This window comes from Mobula birostris, chromosome 2, assembly GCF_030028105.1.
Source record: "Mobula birostris isolate sMobBir1 chromosome 2, sMobBir1.hap1, whole genome shotgun sequence".
In the NCBI taxonomy this organism is placed as follows: domain Eukaryota; kingdom Metazoa; phylum Chordata; class Chondrichthyes; order Myliobatiformes; family Myliobatidae; genus Mobula; species Mobula birostris.
The window spans coordinates 142,378,880-142,400,729 of NC_092371.1; the positions used below are offsets into that span (position 1 = coordinate 142,378,880).

The window sequence follows — 21,850 nt, forward strand, 5'->3', positions numbered from 1 at the left end:
AGATAAAGGGGATGCAGTGGACATTGTGTATTTGGGCTTTTGTCAAGGTGCCACATATGAGGCTGCTTACCAAGTTAAGAGCCCATGATATTAAAGGGAAGTTATTGGCATGGTTAGAGCATTGGCTGATTGGTAGGAAGCAGTGAGTGTGAATAAAAGGATCCTTTTCTGGTTGGCTGCCAGTGATTAGTGGGTTCCGCGGGGGTCGGTGTTGGGACCACTTCTTTTTATGCTGTAAATTAATGACTTAACGACTCTGTATTGCCACTGGATCCAGATGGGAATTGGGAAGAGAGAGTGAGGCTGACGCTGCGCAACTCTCCCTCACTTAAATCCAAATCAAGCACTAGTCTCGACATCATTATGACGGTGTCAAGGTCCTCATCAATGTTGACGATGGATGAACAACAACATTAATGACCTAGATGATGGAATAGATGGCTTTCTTGCCAAGTTTGCACATGATACAAAGATTGGTGGAGGGGCAGGTAGTATTGAGGAAACAGGCAGGCTGCAGAAGGACTTAGACAGATTAGCAGGACAGGCAAGAAAGTGGCAAGTGCATGGTCATGCACTTTGGTAAAAGAGATAAAATATGCAGACTATTTTCCAAATGGGGAGAAAATCTAAAAATCTGAGATGCAAAGGGATTTGGTAGTCCCTGTGCAGAACAACCTAAAGGTTAACGTGCAGGTTGAGCCGGAGGTGAGGAAGGCAAATGCCACGTTAGCATTCATTTCAAAAGGTCTAGAATACAAGAGCAGGGATGCGATGCTGAGGGTTTATAAAGGTACTGGTGAGGCCTCAACTTGAGTATTGTGAATAGCTTTGGGCCCCTCATTGAAGAAAAGATGTGCTGAAGTTGGAGAAGGTTCAGAAAAGGTTCACAAGGATGATTCCGGGAATTAAAGTGTTATCATACGAGGAATGTTTGACAGCTCTGGATCTGCACTCATTGTAATTTAGAAGGATTAGGTTATGAGGACACGCAGTCCTCTTTTATTGTCATTTAGTAATGCATGCATTAAGAAATGATACAATGCTCCTCCAGTATGATATCACAGAAACACAAGACAAACAAAGACTAAAAAAACTGACAAAAAACACATAATTATAACATACAGTTACAACAGTGCAAAGCAATACCGTAATTTGATAAAGAACAGACCATGGGCATGGTAAAAAAAAGTCTCAAAGTCTCTTGAAAGTCCCATCATCTCACGCAGACGGTAGAAGGAAGAAACTCTCCCTGCCATGAACCTCCAGTGCTGCAAACTTGCCGATGCAGCACCCTGGAAGCACCCAGCCACAGTCAGCTCTTGGCCCAAACCCGTCCAAAACTTTCGAGCCTCCAATCAGCCCTCCAACACCGAGCACCGAGCACCATCTCTGCCAAGCACTTCGACCCCGGACCTGGCAACAAGCAATAGGCAAAGCTGAGGATTTGGGGCCTTCCCCTCCGGAGATTCTCGATTGCACAGTAGCAGCGGCAGCGAAGCAGGCATTTCAGAAGTTTCTCCAGATGTTCCTCCATGCTTCTCACGTCTGTCTCCATCAAATCAGGCTTGTGCATGGTACCTATTTAACAAATACGGTATCATTTCAGAGCCGCCGCACGCGCTGCGTCACGTCGCGTCGCTATCTTCTCCTCCCCTCCCCAATGAGGGGGTATCTCATTGAAACCCTTCGAAAGTTGAAAGGCCTAGACAGAGTAGACGTGGAAAGGATGTTTCCCATGGTGGAGGAGTCTAGGAAAGGAGGGCACAGCCTCAGGATAGAGGGGTGTCCATTTAAAACAGAGATGCGGAGACATTTCTTTAGCCAGAGGATTGTGAAATTATGGAATTGAGTTTCTTTGTCCAGAGACACTGAAACAGCAGGAGCACACTATTTACCATACCACTAATTCAACCTATCAAGCAGCTTCTGCTCATGTGAGGCACATGGCTTCATCAGCCACCTCAAAACTGTCAAGCAACCAAGTCATCCTCAATTATGAGAAGAGAAGAAAATATTCTCAACAATATATAACTACCATACTGTGCGCATCATTACTGGCCAATTACAAAAACGATTGGGGTTTAAATAAGGCTTTAGATGATTGGTCAACAGAGGAGAACAATTATCTAGGTGATTGTTTTATCCAGAGAAAAATCTAATTGGTTTAAAATTTAAGGCAATTCCACTTTAGGCCACTAGAGGTCTGAATTGGGCTAAACTTTGTTTTCTCCAAATTAGACCAAAAGTAAAACACTTTAAAACTGCAGGAATTCAGTTAATGAATTTTAACATTGCTGGAACATTAGTTGCCTGGTAACACTTCAACAGACAATGCAAAGACGTTAAATCCAAACCATTCCTTTGCAAGCATCTTTAGCCCCTGATAAAAAGGAAATGAAATGTGGCTCAATAGGCCTATAGCAAGGATCCTCACCATATGATTTAGAAACAGCTTCTTCCCCCTCACCGTCAGGTTTCTGATGGTTCATGAATCCATGAACACTGCCTTATATTTGCACTAGTTATTAATTTTGCAATCACAGTTATATAAAATCCTTATATTACTATACTGTACTGCTGTTACAAAACAACAAATTTCACATCATTAAGACAGTGATAATAAAGTTGATTCTGATTTATAAACACAGAATGCTCCAGATTTATTACTCTTTTATTTCATTCAATTTTTTTGTCTTCGTTTCCCCATTTTTAAAATTTCTATCCAAGTCAAAATTGCAGCTCCACTCAGTGCTGAAACATCAATGTTGTTGCATTAATGGTGAACCAATACCCAGATGACTATTCAGACGGTATTTATTTCCATGACCAAGCCACAATCCCAATCCCATTCATATTAAAAATACAGATTCACCTGATAGTTGTAGAATGCTACTGGGTCAGAATGGTGAATGCAATATTCTATAATTCTGAAGACACTGATTTGTGAAGCATGCTGAGAGATTAGAATTTAAATAGACATAGTTAAGCAGGCAAGGTGAACGAGTGGGGCAGAGGTGAAAACTAAGTGGAATGAAATGCCTTAAGGAAATGCAAAGTTAACTGTACACGTCGAAGCATATAATGTAACTAACCAACCATGCAAAAAGAAGCTTCATGTCGTTAAACATACAGTGGGCACATACATTATTACTTCTAAGGACAAGGTAGTTATCCCAAGACTACATCATCATGGGTTACCACCATGGAATTTGCTGTGTGCAGTTTCCAACCGTGCTATATAGCAACCATTGCTTAAAGACCATAAGACCATTAAATATAGGAGCAGAATTAGGCCATTTGGCCTTATAAAGCCTCAATATTACTTCACGCAAACACGAGGAAATCTGCAGATGCCAGAATTTCAAGCAACACACATCAAAGTTGCTGATGAATGCAGCAGGCCAGGCAGCATCTCTAGGAAGAGGTACAGTCGACGTTTCAGGCCGAGACCCTTCGTCAGGACTAACTGAAGGAAGAGTGAGTAAGGGATTTGAAAGTGGGAGGGGGAGGGGGAGATCCGAAATGATAGGAGAAAACAGGAGGGGGAGGGATGGAGCCAAGAGCTGGACAGGTGATTGGCAAAAGGGATACGAGAGGATCATAGGACAGGAGGTCCGGGGAGAAAGAAAAGGGGGGGGGGGAACCCAGAGGATGGGCAAGGGGTATAGTGAGAGGGAGAAAAAGGAGAGAGAGAAAAAGAATGAGAGTATATAAATAAATAACGGATGGGGTACAAGGGGGAGGTGGGGCATTAGCGGAAGTTTGAGAAGTCAATGTTCATGCCATCAGGTTGGAAGCTACTCAGATGAAATATAAAGTGTTGTTCCTCCAACCTGAGTGTGTCTATCCGCGGCCTCCTCTACTGTAAAGATGAAGCCCCTCCATCTATCTTCGTATTGTCCACAAACTTGGCCACAAAGCCACTAATTCCATCATCCAGATCATGGACATGTAACGTAAAAAGAAGCGGTCCCAACATAGACCCCTGTGAAACACCACTAGTCACTGACAACCAACCAGAAAAGGCTCCCTTTATTTCCACTTTTTGCCTCCTGCCATTTCAGCTCTATCCATGTTAGTATCTTTCCTGTAATACTATGGCTCTTAACTTGTTAACCAGTCCCATGTGTGGCATCTTCTCAAAGGCCTTGTGAAAATCCAAGTACACAACATCAATTAATTCTCCTCTGTCTATCCTGCTTGTTATTTCTTCAAAGAATTCAAGTAATTTGTCAGGAAAGGTTTTCTCTTAAGGAAACCATGCTGATTATGACCTATTTCATCATGTGCCTTCCAAGAACCCTGAAACCACAACCTCAACAATTTACTCCAACATCTTACCAACCACTGAGGTTAGACTAAGTGGCCTATAATTTCCTTTCTTCTACCTCTCTCCCTTCTTGAAGAGTGAAGTAACATTTGCAATTTTCCAGTCCTCTGGAACTATGCCAGAATCAATTGATTCTTGAAAGATTATTACTAATGCTTCCACAGAGCTCTGGGGTGTATACTATTGGATCCAGGTGATGTATCTACTTTCAGACCTTTCAGTTTCCCAAGAACCTTCTCCCTAGTTATGATAACTTCACACACTTCATGACCCCTGACACCTGGAACTTCCACAGTACTGCTAGTGTCTTCCATAGTGAAGACTGATGCAAAATAATTAGTTCAGTGTGTTTTCCATTTCCTTTTCCCCCATTACTACCTCTCCAGCATCTTTTTCCAATGGACCAATATCCATTCTTGCCTCTCTATACTTTCATGTAAATGAAGAAACTTATAGTATCTTTTTTTAAAATATATTATTGGTTAGCTTACTTTCATATTCCATCTTTTCCTTTTTTTTATTTGTCTTCTGTTGGTTTTTAAAAGCTCCCCAAATCCCACTAATTTTTGGCCTATTGTATGCCCTCTCTTTCACTTTTATGTTGGCTTTAACTTCTCTTGTCAGCCAAGGTTGTGTCATCCTGCCTTTGGAATACTTCTTCCTTTTTGGGATGTACATATCCTGTGCCTTCTGAATTGCTCTCTGAAATTCCAGCCATTGCTGCTCTGCCATCATCTCTGCTAGTGTTCCTTTCCAATCAGTTTTGGCCAGTTTCTCTCTCATGCCTCTGTAATTCCCTTTACTCTATTATTATACTTACATATCTGACTTTAGCTTCTCCTTCTTAAATTGCAGGGTGAATACTATCACATTATGATCTCTTACCTCTAAGGGGTCCTTTACATTAAGCTCCCTAATCAATTCTGGCTCATTGCACAATACCTAATCAGATTAGCTACTATTGGGCTCAACCATGAGCTGCTCTAAAAAGCCATCTTGGAGCCATTTTAGAAATTCCTCCTCTTTGTATCCAGCACCAAACTAATTTTCCCCCAATCTACCTCCATACTGAAATCCCCCATGACTTTTGTAACATTGTTCTTTTGACATGCATTTTCTATCTCCCATTGCAATTTGCAGACCACATCTTTACTACTGTTTGGGGGTCTGTATACAACTCTCATCAGGGTCTTTTTACCCTTGCAGTTCCTTAGCTCTATCCACAATAATTCAACACCTTCTGATCCTATGTCACCTCTTTCTCATGTTTTGATTTCAATTTTTACCAACAGAGCCATGCTAACCCCCTCTGCCTACCTGCCTGTCCTTTTGATACAACGTGTATCCTTGGACGTTAAGCTCCCAGTTATAATCTTCTTACAGCCACAATTTAGTGATGCCCACAACGTTGTACATGCCAACCTGTAACTGTGCTACAAGGTCACCTAGCTTATTCCATATACTGTGTGCATTCCAACATAATACTTTCCGTCCCGTACTCACCCTTTTTGATTCTGCATGCCTTTTACGTTGCAACTCATCTTGTTGACTGCAATTTTGCCCTATCATCAGTTTCTCATTGCTAGCAGTCTCACTGCACACTGCCTCCGTAAACCAACTACCTCAGCCTCAGCACTATCATTCCAGTTCCCATCCCCCTGCCAAATTAGTTTAAACCTCATGAACAGCTCCAGCAAATCTGCCTGCACGGATATTGGTCCCTCTCGGGTTCAGGTGTAACACGTCCCTTTTGTACAGGTCATACCTTCCCCAGAACAGATTGCAATAATCCATAAACCTGAACCCTTGCCCCCTGCACCAGTTCCTCAGCCACACATTCATCTGCCAAATTATCCTGTTCTTACCCGCACTGGCGTGGGGCACAGGCAGCAGTGGTTTTAAAAATACATTTTTATCAAAAAGATAAACATATATCCATCATAATCTGTAAGTTTTTAATTATTAATCTTCATGGCTATATAACGAATAGCTTGAAATTAAACACAAATTACTTATTAAAACACATTTTGAGATTTTTTTTAACATACACACTTTTAAAGCCTACTGCAACTTTGGAAAAGGTATAAATAATAACCTGTCTGGTAGAGGCATCCAGAAAAAGTGGATTTTATTTCAAAATTGAATAACTATTATCCATGAATACGATCGAGGAGGACTTTTATTCAATTTGATAGCTGTAGTGTAATGTCAAATCTGAACACCGTGAATGCCTCTGGACGCTGCAACTCAGATACAATGAAAACCTGCAATCTGCAAATTACAAGCTACTTATTATTTCAAATACACTTTTTCAAAGAGCTAAGGCGAGGTACAATATCCAGGGGCTCAGCCTCAGGAATTAAACAACAGCAAATATTGAAATTAAATCCAATATAGTAAAACTGCTGTAATTCGCTATCTGACTATTCAGAAATCCAGCGGTTTGGCATCTGGCTCATGAAGTGGTGATCGTCATCCTCCCCATCCACTTGTGCAGGTTTCCGTTCCTATGCAATTGCTGGATCTCCCACACTCCCCATTCCACTCACCAAAATTGTGGTTCACATGCTCCCTTTAAACTTGGCTCAGTTTGTTCCCTTGAAACTGACCCGACTCTGTTTATCATGTTCCCTTTAAATTTATCGGGGCCTTGTTTTCTGAGCTTCCCTTTAAACTCAGTGGGTTCATTAAAAATATTATTCCAATGTGTAACATGTTTTTGAAGTGAATTTAAAGTGTGTTGCAAAGTCTGATGTACACTAGATTAACATAGGTTTACTGTAAATGAAGTGTGACATATTCTTGTGCAGTCCCAACTTGTTCACTACTGCCTTTTGAGAAAGGCATTTACCCCACCGCATATAGCTGCTACATGACTGAAGATAACTTCTAATCAATTATTAAAACCCACAGGAAAAGCAGGTGCATTAAAAATCATTCACAACAGAAGCTTACAATATAAAATATCCTGGCTTTGACAATTTAAGAACACTTAATTATTTTGTGAGATTCCATCAATTGCTGACCAAACAACCTTGACCATGAAGAGTGTGCGAAATTGAAGGTGAGAAATGAGGAAGTCTAATGCGGAGAGTGTAGTCACTTACATCATCCTGAATGTCCAGATCACAACTTGCTTTCAGGAGAATTCGTACAACATCAATGTGCCCCTTGTAAGCAGCCAAGTGCAAAGCAGTACGCCCATGCTGGAAAAAAGCCATGCAGGTAGCAATGAGAAATCTTAATAACATGAAACTTCCTTTGATCAGATGATCTGAAGTCCCTCCTTCTCCATTCAAAACCTCCTTGTACACTCATTACAGGTCTACTTCTTTGTTTATCTACTTGATGTTCTTTTGTTCATCTGCCTGATGTTCTTTTGTTTCATTACAAACTTTAAAAACCTAATTCTAAGGATTACCATACATTAGATGGCTGAATGGAGGGATGCAGCACATTCTGTGTCTTCTCCAGATTTCTGACAGAGCTCTTCACTCTGCCCTATTCCTCAAAGAACTGCCGTGGCAAAGGAGGGCAAACCTGCAGATGCTGGAAATCTGAGCAACACACACAAAATGCTGGAGGAACTCAGCAGGCCAGGCAGCATCTATCAAAAAGAGTACAGTCAACATTTCAGCCTGAAACCCTTCGGCAGGACCCCAGTTCCTCCCAAAAAGTTGACCGTACTCTTTTCCTAGATGCTGCCTGGCCTGCTGAGTTCCCTCCAGCATTTTGTGTGTGTTGATGTGGCAAAGTCTCATTTCAACTGTTTATTTGCAAATATCCACTGTAAGGCTTTCCAGATTCTGTTTCTGGTAGCGAATTCCATGCGGATGATCTTAAATACCTGCTCTGGCAAACTGAATATCAGTAGAGAGCATCCTGACAAACTGCTTCATTGTTTGGTATGGAAACCGTGTGTGGCAGGCAGGATGCTCTACAAAGGGCAGCCAAAACTGCCCACACATCGCAGGCAGAAGCCTACCTGCCATTAAGGAGATATATGCAGGAAGCTGCCGTAAAAGGGGCAGTAACATCATGAAGGATTCCATCCACAGTGTTCACGGACTATTTGTCCCAATCCCATCAGGGAGGAGGCCACGCAGCAGCCATGCCAGAACCACCAGGTTCAAGGACAGTTACCTTCCCCAAGCAGTGAGGCTGATCAACACCTCCCCAACCACCTTTACTTTATCATTTCCTGTCAGAGTCACCTGATATAAAGAAATTCCTGTACCTAGCGTCACTTTATGGACATACAGTCAATCTATAAGCTATCATATGTATTTATATTTATTCTGTTTTTTATTATTGTGTTCTTTGTCTTAATGTGTTTCTTTGTGCTGCATCAGATCCAATTCTTTTGTTCCCCTTTACACTTGTGTACTGGAAACGACATTAAACAATCTTGAATCCCATTGATTACTCTCAATCTTTTCCATTCTACCTGCAAATTAATTATTATAGTCCCTATCCATAATTAACGGCACTTACTCTCCTTTTCACTTCCTCTCAAAAGGGTCTCAGAAGTGAGCTGAGCAACGATTTGTGTGTGTTGGCACTGCCGTAGTCCTGTACTTCATGCTTTTAACAATACAACAGAACTCCTGGCATCTTCCTCCTAAACCACTTTCCTCAAATCATTTTGTCTCATAGTTCCTCAGCTACATGCTTCCTTTAAGAGCCCCCACAACCTCTTCCCAATGCTAGTTTATATTGAATAATTATCAGCCCTCCTGAAATACCCCATCCTCAGGCTATCTTAGCACACTTCGTCTACTTTCATTAACATCAGAAATACCCTTTCAATTCCACTGTCTATTTCTGTATACACTGTCCACTTCCTTCCCTAAGTTTTTTTAATTTCTCATGTCTTTCCTACTTTGAATCTCTTTTACCCAAATCACAGCATCAAGGATGTGATTAAGGTGTTCTATCAATCCTTCCTGTTTTCCTGAAACCTCTTGTCAATGACATTCTAGATCACTTCAGATAACTTCAACAGTGTCCTGGTTTGAATCTACTCTATTCTGCGGCAATGAAGACAGCAATTATTTTATTTGTGACTTCTTCTCTTACCAAGAGTGCATTCCACAGGTCTCAATATTTGGCATTTACAGATTGTGACTAGTGCAAAATTTTAACAAAATCTCCCTTTTCACAAGCCTTTACTGTGATCTTATCTTCACAAAGCATTACTGAAGAATCCTGATTATTACGCAGTAAATAACACACAAAATCAGACCCATGACACAGTAGATCTTTGCCAGTTATGGTCTACATTATTCTCCTTTAACCTTCAGCATATAAATCCATCAGTCGATCCATCCACCACCCCTCTCATTCTGGTGTTTATAGACACATTAAATCAAGGAACACTACAGCAAAGAAACAGGCTCTTCAGTCCATCTAGTCTATCCCACTCATCTTCTGCCTATTCTCATCTACCTGCACCTGCACCACAGCCCTCCAAACTCTTCTCATCACGTACCTATCCAAACTTTTCTTAAATGTTACTACAGAACCCATATCTACCACTTCTGTTGGCAGCTCGTTCCACACTTGCACAACTCTCTGAAGAAGTTTGCTCTCAGGTTCCCCGATGGGGTAATAGAACACTACAGCACAGAAGCAGGCCCTCTGGCCCGTCCAGTCCATGCCAAGCTACAAACATTTGTATCTATTCTGCCTAATACTTCACCTTTCACTCGAAACCAATGGCCACTAGTTCTAGTTCACCCAACCTGAGGGAATAAATTCTGTATGTGTTCACCCTACTGATACCCGTCATAATTTTGTACTCCTCTCATTCCTCGGCACTCCAGGAGATAAAGTCCTAAGCTATTCAACTTTTCCCTGTAATTCAAGTCCTCAAGCCCTGGCAACATCTGTGTAATTTTTTCCTGCACTCTTTCAAGCTTGCTGATATTTTTCCCGTCGGTAGGTGACCAGATCTGCACACAATACCCTAAATTCCACTTCACCAACTTCAACATAACATCCCAAATCCTGTACTCAGTTCCTTGATTTATTAAGGCGGATGTGCCAAAAGCTCTTTTTCTGACCCTGTCTACCTGCAGTGGCTCTTTCAAAGAATTTGGATCTGTATTCCCAGCTCCCTCTGTTCTACGACACAGCTCAGTGCTCTACCATTCAATATGAAAGTCTTACCCTGGTCTGTCTTCCTCAAGGGAAGCACCTCAAACTTGTCTGCATTAAACCCTATCTGCCATTTTTTCCAGCACATTTTCCCACCTGGAGAAGATCACGTTGAAAGCTTTAATGCCTTCCTCACTGTTCACCATGCCCACAATCTTGGTGTCATCCACAAATTTGCTGATCTAGTTTACTGCATTATCATCTAAATCATTAATTATAGATGCCAAACAACAAAGAACCCAGCCTCATTCCCTGTGGCACACCACTAATCACAGGCCTCCAGTCAGACAGACAAGCATCTATTACCACTCTCTGGCTTCTCCCACTAAGCCAATGTTGGATCCACTTGGCTACTTCATTCTGAATGCCAAGCATCTTATTCTTCTGGAATAATACACACAGAATGTTGGAGGGATGTATGAAGGGTCTTGGCCTGAAACATCGACTTGTTACTCCTCTCCAGAGATGCTGCCTAACCCGCTGAGTTCCTCCTGTATTTTGTGTGTGTTACTCTGGATTTCAAGCACCTGCAGAATCTCTTGTGCTTGATCTTCTAAACTAACCTCCCATGTGGGACTTTGTCAAAGACCTTTCTAAAGTCCACATAGTCAACATCCACTGCCTTTTCTTCATCAATCTTCTTGGCATCCTCTTCAAAAAAAAACTATATAAGATCTATTAGACATGATCTACCATTCACAGAAGCCATGTTGACTATCCCTAACCTGTCCTGTCTATCCAAATACTTACACATCCTGAACCATAGAGTACCTTCCAATAACTTACACACTCATAAGCTTATAATTTCCTGGCTTATTCTTATAGCCTTTCTTAAACAACAAAGCAACATTATTTAGCCTTCTTTTAAATATCTCTGTGATACTGGCCTCAAGATTCCACATTCTAACCACCAGCAGAGTAAACACATTTCTCTTGCATAGTCCTTTAGTTTTAATCACAGACCAATGTAAGAATATGGGCCCTTACTTTGCATGTGGGTGCTCCATGGTTCCGTGATAGGTTCCACCCTATCAAATACTTTTTTAATCCTACAAAACATTATCTGTACATTTCACAACTTTCCCTTTTGTACAGAAAAAGTCTGACTTTTCTTGATAGATGTAATTGCTTAGCTTTCGTTTCATGATTTATAGGTATCCGTTAGTCTCATGAGACCATGGATTTGCGCCTTGGAAAGTTTCCAGGGCGCAGGCCTGGGCAAGGTTATACGGAAGACCAGCAGTTGCCCATGCTGCAAGTCTCCCCTCTCCATGCCATCGATGTTGTCCAAGGGACCCATTAGGACCCATGCAGCTTGGCACCAGTATCGTTGCAGAGCAATGTGTGGATAAGTGCCTTGCTCAAGGACACACACGCTGCCTCAGCCGAGGCGCAAACTAGCGACCTTCAAATCACTAGATGAATGCCTTAACCACTTGGCCACGCGCCAACAGTTCATGACACTACTTATAATATTATTTCTTAATTTTATTTACAAATCTCTCTATGCCCCTTTCTCTTCTACATTTACATCATACATTAGCCCTCTACTCTTCCAGCTCAGGCCTCCCCTACAACTCCCTTCTCTCTGCTTCTGTCCTCAGTGTCAGGGACTTTCTCCATTTCAGTCCAAAAACATTGGTACGCTTCACCTGGATCACTCCAAACTGTGACCCTTCTTCAAATACATTATCAAAACCAAGATTGCAGGCACAGTTGACAATCACCACCTTTAGCTCTTCTCTCTTCATAGTTCGGTAATTCAGGCACTTCTTTAAAGTAAAATTGTTTGATTTTGGATTTTTTTGGGAAAAATGCCAGTATGCTTTATGATATTTTATGTTTTAAAGAAGTTTATCATTGTAGATATTCACAGTGAATTTTAAGTATTTGGATATTCTTTAACAGAGAATACTGAACAGTAGAAAGCAACCAAGGCTTCATATTAAAACTCATGAGAAAATGCCTTTTCAACTTGTAAATTTCACTTTAATGAAATATTTTCCAGGAATGCGATTGTTTTTTTTAAATGGAAGAATGTCTATATGGTTAATTTTTGCATCAATGAAATGGGATATTTCATTATTAAGTGCTTTCTACAGATAAGTGGTTATTTTAAAGTAGCTGTCTTTCCTCCAGCACTACTGTAGAATATCATAAGGAAAACACATTGGGCAAGTGCAAAAATGTTCATCTACAGTACTGTCTTAGGCACATGTAAAAAAAATTCTAAAGCAAAATGCTTTCAAAAATAATGAAATGCTTTTAAATACAAAAAAAAACTATAAAGAGCAGTAAAAGGTAAAAAAAACTACACTAAATCAATATTTGGTGTGACGGCACTTTTCCTTCACAACTGCATCAATTCTCTTGGGTACACTGTTGTGCAATTTTATAAGAAAATTGACTGGTATGTTGTTCCAAGCATCTTAGAGAATTTGCCACAGTTCTATAGACTTTGGCTGTCTCGCTTGCTTCTGTCTCTCCAGGTAATCCCAGTCAGCTTCGACGATGTTGAGATCAGGGCTCTGTGGAGCCATACATCTGAAACTACAAAGCTTTTATATAAAAAAAATCTAAGGTGCGGGTGCCCAAGACTTTTGCACAGTACTGTATTTCCTCTGAGAATGCTAGATCGGTTACAGTCTTAGACCATAAGATATTGGAGCAGGATTAGGCCATTTGGCCCATTGAGTCTGCTCTGCCATTTCATCATGGCTGATCCATTTTTCCTCTCAGCCCCAATCTCCTGTATCCCTTCATGCCCTGACCAATCAAGAATCTATCAATCTCTGCCTTAAATATATACAAAGACTTGGCCTCCACTGCTGCCTGTGGCAAATAATTCCACAGATTCACCACTCTCTGACTAAACAAATTTCTCCTCACCGCCAATCAAAAAGGACACCCCTCTATTCTGAGGCTCTGTTCTCTGGTCTTAGACACTCCCACCACAGGAAATATCCTCTCCACATCCACTCTGTCAAGACTTTTCACCATTCGATAGGTTTCAATTAGGTCAACCCTCATTCTTCTAAATTCCAGTGAATACAGGCCCAAAGCCATCAAACGCTCTGCATTTGACAAGCCATTTAATCCTCGAATCATTTTTGTGAACCTCCTTTGAACCCTCTCCAGTTTCAGCACATCCTTTCTAAGATAAGGGGCCTAAAACTGCTCACAATACACCAAGTGAGGCCTCACCAGTGCTTTATAAAATCTTATCTACTTCTTCAAGAGATTATATGTGTCCCTGCACCTAGCTATTGCTGTTGCTTTGGTTTGGGAATAGAATCAGTGCCCAAGGCTCCAGGCAGGAATCATGATCAGTCAATAGTTTTTGGCAGATGAGGAATTTCCCACCCACAGTGAATGCCTGACCAATTATTCCTGGAACAATAAAGCTGTGAAAAAGCCCCATCACTAGCTTTAAGGCAGGGCTTATAATACATGCAATTAGCTTCCAGTGTGATGTTTAACACTGCTGGGTTAACCAATGACAAGAGATTGAGACTCCAGCCTGCCCCGCCATTCAATAAAATCATGGCTGATCTGTCTGTCAACTCAGCTCCATCTACTTGCCTTTTCCCCATAACCTTTAATTCCCTTACTATGTAAAAACCTATCTTAAATATATTTAGTGAGGAAGCCTCAACTGCTTCCCTGGGCAGAGAATTCCACAGATTCACACTGGGAAAAACAGTTTCTCCTCATCTCCTTACTAAATCTTCTCCCCTGAATCTTGAGGCGATGCCCCCTAGTTCTAGTCGCACCTACCAATGGAAACAACTTTCCTACTTCTACCTTATCTATCCCTTTCAAAACTTTGTATGTTTCTATAAGATTCCCTCTCATTCTTCTGAACTCCAGAGAGTATAGTCCCAGGCGACTCAACTTCTCCTCATAGGTTACTCCTGCTCCAATTTCTTATATTCTTATATAATCCTTACTTTCAGCTCACCAAATGTGATGCATCATGTAAAATAGTCTTTACTGAAAAATATTTGACATCTATTTATTCTGTATTTGCCACACATTACAGATATTCATAGATTCATTACTTTGTGGAAACTGGAACATGGGAGTGAGATAATAAACTTTAGCCAATACCATATGGGTGTGATCAGTGGCATTTATGTAACACAGTGCTGTCACTGAAAACTGACAAAAAGAAGCACTCACCCTCATTTTGCGATCACCTCTAAAGTAATCCTGATCCCTCACAACTTCCTGCATTTGGTGCCTCCTTCTGATTGCAGTGTAGCAGTAAATCATAAACACAAGAGATTCTGTGGATGCTGTAAATCTAGAACAACACTCACAAAATGCTGGAGAAACTCAGCAGGAGAGGAATAAACAGTCGACATTTCAGACTGAGAATCTTCATCAGGACTGGAAAGGAAGAAACTCTTCCCTTCTCCTTTCTAGGAAGGGTATCAGCCCAAACATGGACTGTGTATTTCATGCATAGGTGCTACCTGACTTGCTGAGTTCCTCCGGCATTTTGTGTGTTACTCTCATTACAGTCTACTATTTTCCCTTTTTTCTTTGCTGATCCTTTCTCCCAAATCTACTGAAATGTTTGTGTCCCACATGACAAAATGTTAAACTACACCTTTCTTCTCTTTGCACAGGCTGACCAACCTGCTGTGTCTCTTTCTGTTCCACAGAAATTTGCCTGGATAAACCATTGTGCTCTGTGTTGTGGTCAGAGCTCCATGAAATTCATAATGTCATAGCACCCATGTGGCATGGCATGAACAGCTATCCAGAACTAGAAGGTACCCTGATTTTACCCACAAGTGTTTCATGAAAATTATTTTAAAAACACATTCTGGGGGCAGAATTTTTCCTTCAGCTCCTCCCGCCTCTTCACTGGCTGTGTAGAACAGTCCATGTTCCAAGCCTCTCACGGAAATGCTCCCCAAATCTTCCTCTGCTGCACATGTGCTGCTTCATGCACCCATGCTGAGCTCGTCAATTTTATCAACTTTGCCTCTAACTTCCACCCTGCCCTTAAACTCACTTGGTCCATTTCTGACACCTCCCTCGCTTTCTCGATCTCCCTGTCTCCACTTCCGGAGACAAGCTGTTAATAAACCTACTGATTCCCATAGTTATCTTGACTGTACTTCTTCCCACCGTGTCTCCTGAAGAAGTGCTATTCCCTTTTCTTATTTCCTTCGGTTCTGCCACATTTGTTCCCTGGATGCAGCATTCCCTTCCAGGACACCAGAGGTGTCCTCCTTCTACAAAGAATGAAGGCTCCCTTCCTCCACCACTGATGCTACCCTCACCCGCATCTTCTCCATTTCCCAAACATCTGCACTCACTCCATTGTTCTGCCACCTTAACAGTGATACAGTTCCTCTTGTCCTTAGCTACCACACCAGGAGCCTCCGCATCCAACACATTGACCAGTCCTGATGAAGGGTCTCGGCCTGAAACGCCGACTGGTTACCTTTTCCCCCCATAGATGCTGCCTGGCCCGCTGAGTTCCTCCAGCATTTTGTGTGTGTTGTTCGTACAATACAAGCCCAATTCCCAAGCATTGATCATTTTTCCTAATATCGCCTTCTCCGGCTCGGCACCCACTTCCATCATTCCACTATGGAATATCTTCTTATAACAGCAACAGAAAGGGAATATGGGATGATTTAGTTAAGAATATGAAATTCAATTGTATGGTCTGATACGAAAAGTAAAAGTTAAACTGAGGAAATGATATTAAGGGATTAAGTGGAAAAAGTATAATTGTGAAGGGATAATAAAGACATTCAATAACAATTTTGAACTCTTTTCATGCAACTAATTAACGTAGTGAAGGGCAGTACTAACAATTATTTGATATAAATGTAGGAAAAATAATCAATTTAAGAAAAATAGTAGAATTCAGGTGGATTAGAGTAGGTTCACAATAAATTAGTTTATCATCATAATGTGTGTAAATTATCCTGTTGGATTAGACCAGTGGTCCCCAACCACCGTGCCGCGAGGAAACGATATGATTTGGCGATATGAAACAATATGAGTCAGCTGCACCTTCCCTCATTCCCTGTCACGCCCACTGTTGCACTTGAATGCACACGAGGTCATTTCTCACGTGAGGTCATCAGTCAGTCATTAACCTGCAACTACTCGATGAGTAAAAAACGTCGCTTGAGAGTTTCTTTGGAAGAGAAGGTAGGGGACATAAGAGGCCTAATGATGATGATAACGCAGAGACAGCCGAGGCCGAGACTGCAAAAAAACAGAAAGCTTCCTTCAACAGAAAATACGACGAGTCATACATAAAATATGGCTTTATTGTGACCGGTGACTTGCATGCTCCAAGCCTCCTGTGTGTGATATGTGGAGGCGAGCTGTTTAGCGAGGCAATGAAGCCCTCAAAACTGCTTCAGCATCAGGAGTCCAAGCACCCTGCACTTAAAGACAAACCCACTGAGTTTTTTGAACAGGAAAAAACGTGAGCAAGTGGGACAGAAGCAAGTGCTGAGAGCCACCACTGCCACAAATGCTGCTGTTCTGAGAGTGTCGTACTTAGTGGCTAGCCGTATTGCTATGGCTAAGAAGCCTTTCACTGTTGGTGAAGAATTGATTCTGCCTGCTGCCAAGGACTTGTGCTGTGAACTGTTGGGAAAAGCTGCAGCTAACAAGATGGCACAGGTTTCTCTTTCAGCTACCACAGTTTCAAGGAGAATCGATGACATAGCGGAGGACATAGAAGCACAGCTGTTGGAACGGCTTAATGAGTCTGGTTTCACTACCCGAGTGAAAGAGGATGCTCCGAATGCCGGTCTACATACTGTGTCACACACAGGGAAATGCAGGCTAGCCAAAAAATGTCACCTGATTTTAAGAGCATACCGAGTGACATTGTTGAAGTTATCAATCACATCACAGCAAAAGCCCTTAACTCACGTCTGTTTGAGCAGCTTTGCGAGGAAATGGATGCAGAGCACAAACGCCTTCTCTTACACACTGAAGTCAGGTGGCTATCAACGGGGAGAGCCCTGGCCAGGGTTTTTGAGTTTAGAGAGCAGCTACAGAGATTTCTTTCAGGAAAAAAAATCACCACTGGCAGCACACTTCAGTGACGAGGAGTGGATAGCAAATCTCGCTTATCTGTGTGACATCTTCAACCTGCTCAATGAACTCAATTTGTCACTTCAGGGGAGAATGACAACTGTCTTCAAGTTGACAGATAAGATGTCTGCTTTCAAAGCCAAACTGGAACTGTGGGGACGGCGAGTGGACAGGGGCATATTTGATGTGTTCCCAACATTTTGGGAGAGACCGAGGCTGCACTGTCTTTCTCACAGCTGGTGCGCGATCACCTAACTTCGCTGTCGACAGAATTCGAGCGTTACATCCTAACTGTAAATGACCCAAGACGTGCAAAGGAATGGGTCCGTGACCCATTTGTGAATGTCCCCGGTGAATCATCCATGTCAGCGCGAGAAGAAGAACAACTCCTCGAGCTTGCAAATGACAGTGGGCTGAAAAGTATGTTTGACATAACATCTCTGCCGGCATTCTGGATCAAAGTCACGGCTGAATATCCTGAGACAGCCACGAAAGCACTGAAAATGTTGCTTCCATTTCCAACATCATATCTCTGCGAAGCGGAGTTTTCTGCAATGAATGCAATGAAAACTAAATTGTGGAATGGACTGGACAGAAGGAGCCCCCCTTATGGTTGACATCACTATATTCAAGTGAGGAACATATGCGGTGTGTTTAATATTAAATTCGTTAGATGAACCCTTTTAGAAACAAAATTGAGTGTATTAGCCACTGATAAGTGACTTACAGTTGACTTAGCACCTATATTCCGGTTGTGATTAACACCACCTCCCCCCCTCCCCGCCCAACCCCCCGTCAGCTGGTCCTCAAGAATATTGTCAATATTAAACCGGTCCACGGTGCAAAAAAAGGTTGGGGACCCCTGGATTATTCCTGTTAGAATTTTAGCAAATCTTTACAATCTTCCTTCTGCAGCTCTCCTGGTTTTTCTGGCATCGTGTGCACATTTGGTGCTACGTAAATAATCAGCACATTTCCTTGCTGTTCGATTCAATGCTTTCAGAAGTTCATTTGTACGGTATATTTACTTGCATCCAATTTCACAAGATGTATGTCTGAACATTCAATGCATTAATTCTAAAATTTGTTTGGAATTTTACTGTGTAAATTATACATCATATTGCAGTTTCTTTCTTCAAATATTTTATTTCCCAATTGAAATACCAACCTATCGAATAACATTTGATAATCTGTAGAAAATTACATGAGAGCATGCGATGGCTGTATAGCTGCCAGGAAAGTGAGTTAAGTTACTAGTGACTGTCAACCCACATCATGCATCTGTAGGAGTTCCAAAGGCTATAGGGCTTAGAAACCCTGACTTGTCATTCCCCAATTCAATTCAATTGAACATTGAAATATAAAAGAAAACAGTGGCCCCTGTGTTAAGATTTAACATAAGCTCAAAGACCCACAAGCAGTGCTCCCTGAAAAGACTACTCCTTTGAGTAGTTCCCTCTAAGCTGCCCTGGGGACTTATCCGTCCCAACACCTCCTCTCCCTTAATATCAACATGCTCCAGGACATCAACCTCACTCATATTGTCCTCACCGTCATCAAGTTCCCTCTCATTGGTGAATACCAAAGAGAAGTAGTCATTGAGGACCTTTGGCTCTTCAACTTTTCGACCACATTTTGACTCAGACTCGCTATCACAGCCATATATCCTTTCTTGGAACGTGCCTCTGTCGCCAATTTACTCCAGTTGGCTTTAGGATTCGTTTTCGAGCCTCTCAATTTGGACCTTTTGAAGATCCCAGGTACTCCTGACTATACCCCTTGCCCATGCTCTGGTTTCCCCCCTCCCCCCTTTCCTTCTCCCTGGGCCTCCGGTCCCATGATCCTCTCATATCCCCTTTGCCAATCATCTGTCCAGCTCTTGGCTCCATCCCTCCCCCTCCTGTCTTCTCCTATCATTTTGGATCTCCCCCTCCCCCTCTCAAATCTCTTACTAGCTTTTCCTTCAGTTAGTCCTGACAAAGGGTCTCGGCCCAAAACGTCAACTGTACCTCTTCCTAGAGATGCTGCCTGGCCTGCTGCGTTCACCAACAACTTTGATGTGTGTTCATTGAGGACCTTGCTCACTTCCACAGCCTCCAGGCACATCTTCCCACCTTTGTCTCTAATCGGTCCTACCTTCACTCCTGTCATCCTTTTGATCTTCACATAATTGAAGAATGCCTTGGAGTTTTCCTTTACCCTACTCGCCAAGGCCTTCTCATATCCCCTTCTTGCTCTCCTCAGCCCCTTCTTAAGCTCCTTTCTTGCTTCCCTATATTCCTCAATAGACCCATCTGATCCCTGCTTCCTAAACCTCATGTATGATGCCTTCTTCCACCTGACTAGATTTTCCACCTCACTTGTCACCCATGGTTCCTTCACCCTACCATTCTTTATCTTCCTCACTGGGACAAATTTATCCCTAACATCCTGCAACAGATCCCTAAACATCGACCACACGTCCACAGTACATTTCCCTGCAAAAACATCATCCCAATTCATACCCGCAAGTTCTAGCCTTATAGCCTCATAATTTGCCCTTCCCCAATTAAAAATTTTCCTGTCCTCTCTGATTCTATCCTTTTCCATGATAACGTTAAAGGCCAGGGAGCGGTGCTCACTGTCCCCCAGATGCTCATCCACTGAGAGATCTGTGACCTGACCCGGTTCGTTACCTAGTACTAGATCTAGTATGGTATTCCCCCCTAGTTGGCCTGTCAACATACTGTGACAGGAATCCATCCCGGATGCACTTAACAAACTCTGCCCCATCTAAACCATTGGAACTAATCAGGTGCCGATCAATATTAGGGAAGTTAAAGTCATCCATGATAACAACCCTGTTATTTTTGCACCTTTCCAGAATCTGCCTCCCAATCTGCTCCTCTGTATCTCTGCTGCTACCAGGGGGCCTATAGAATACTCCCAATAGAGTAACTGCTCCCTTCCTGTTCCTGACTTCTACCCATACTGACTCAAAAGAGGATCCTGCTACATTACCTGCCCTTTCTGTAGCTGTAATAGTAAACCTGACCAGTAATGCCAACCCTCCTCTCCTCCCCCCCCCATCCCTTTTAAAGCACTGAAATCCAGGAATGTTGAGAATCCATTCCTGCCCTGGTGCCAGCCAAGTCTCTGTAATAGCCACTACATCATAATCCTATGTATGTATCCAAGCTCTCAGTTCATCACCTTTGCTCCTGATGCTTCTTGCATTGAGGTACACGCACTTTAGCCCTTCTACCTTACCAGCTTTACACCCTTTTTTCTGCTTCTCTTTCCTCAAAGCCTCTTTATATGTTAGATCTGGCTTTACTCCATGCATTATATTTGCAGTTCTCGCATGACCTTTATCCTCCTCCACCTCAGTATCTGCTCTTACACTCTGGTTCCCCTCCCCCTGCAAATCTAGTTTAAACCCCCCGGAGCAGCACTAGCAAACTTTCCCGCCAGGATGTTACTCCCCCTCCAGTTCAGGTGCAACCCGTCCCATCAGAACAGGTCCCACCTTCCTTGGAAGAAGGCCTAATTGTCCAGAAACATGAAGCCCTCCCTCCTTCACCAACTTCTTAGCCACGTATTTAGTTGCATTATCTCACTAACACGTGGCATGGGTAGGAATCCTGACATTGCAACCCTGGAGTCCTGTCCTTCAACTTTGCATCTAATTCCCTAAACTCTCTTTGCAGAACCTCCACCTTCTTCCGATCCACATCATTGGTCCCCACATGGACCACGACATCTGGCTGCTCACCCTCCCTCCTGAGAATACAGAGAACTCGATCCAAGATATCGCGGACCCTGGCACTCAGATCCTCCAGTCTCAGCAACATCCTTGTAAATTTTCTCTGTACTGTCTCAACCTTATTACATCTTTCCTGTAGGTCATGGCAAAAGCTGCATACAATACTCCAAATTAGGTTGAACCAATGTATTATAAAACTCCTGCACACCCTAATTTGCCTCAAGACAGCATACACCGTCTCCTCTGTAATCTGTATAGGGTCCAAGACCTCGCTTCTGCTTTGCCTCATTTCTATAGACTCTGTGTTTATCTTCTGAGTAAATACAGATGCAAGAAATCTGTTTAAGATCTCCCACGTCTTTTTTGGGCTCCCTGCACAGATGACTATTCTGATCTGCTCGAGGACCAATTTTGTCCTTTACAATTCTTTTCCTCTTAACGTATCTGTAGAATCCCTTAGAATTTTCCTTCACCTTGTCTGCTGGGGCCTTCTTTTAGCCCTCCTGATTTCTTTCTTAAGTGGTCACTTG

At 42.3% G+C, this 21,850-nt stretch overlaps 1 protein-coding gene across 6 annotated transcripts in view; it reads right to left on the reverse strand.

Annotated features, from left to right (window-relative positions):
• Positions 1-21,850, reverse strand: part of ankrd6b (ankyrin repeat domain 6b) — a 185,008-nt gene that overhangs the window by 41,238 nt on the left and 121,920 nt on the right. For 5 of the 6 annotated variants that reach the window (XM_072277810.1, XM_072277818.1, XM_072277832.1 and 2 more), the window contains one exon: positions 7,438-7,536. The exons of the other annotated variant lie outside the window; for it this stretch is intronic. In XM_072277810.1, coding sequence (XP_072133911.1) covers positions 7,438-7,536 — 99 coding nt within the window. The remainder of the gene's footprint in view (positions 1-7,437; positions 7,537-21,850) is intronic. 6 annotated transcript variants of the gene reach the window in all.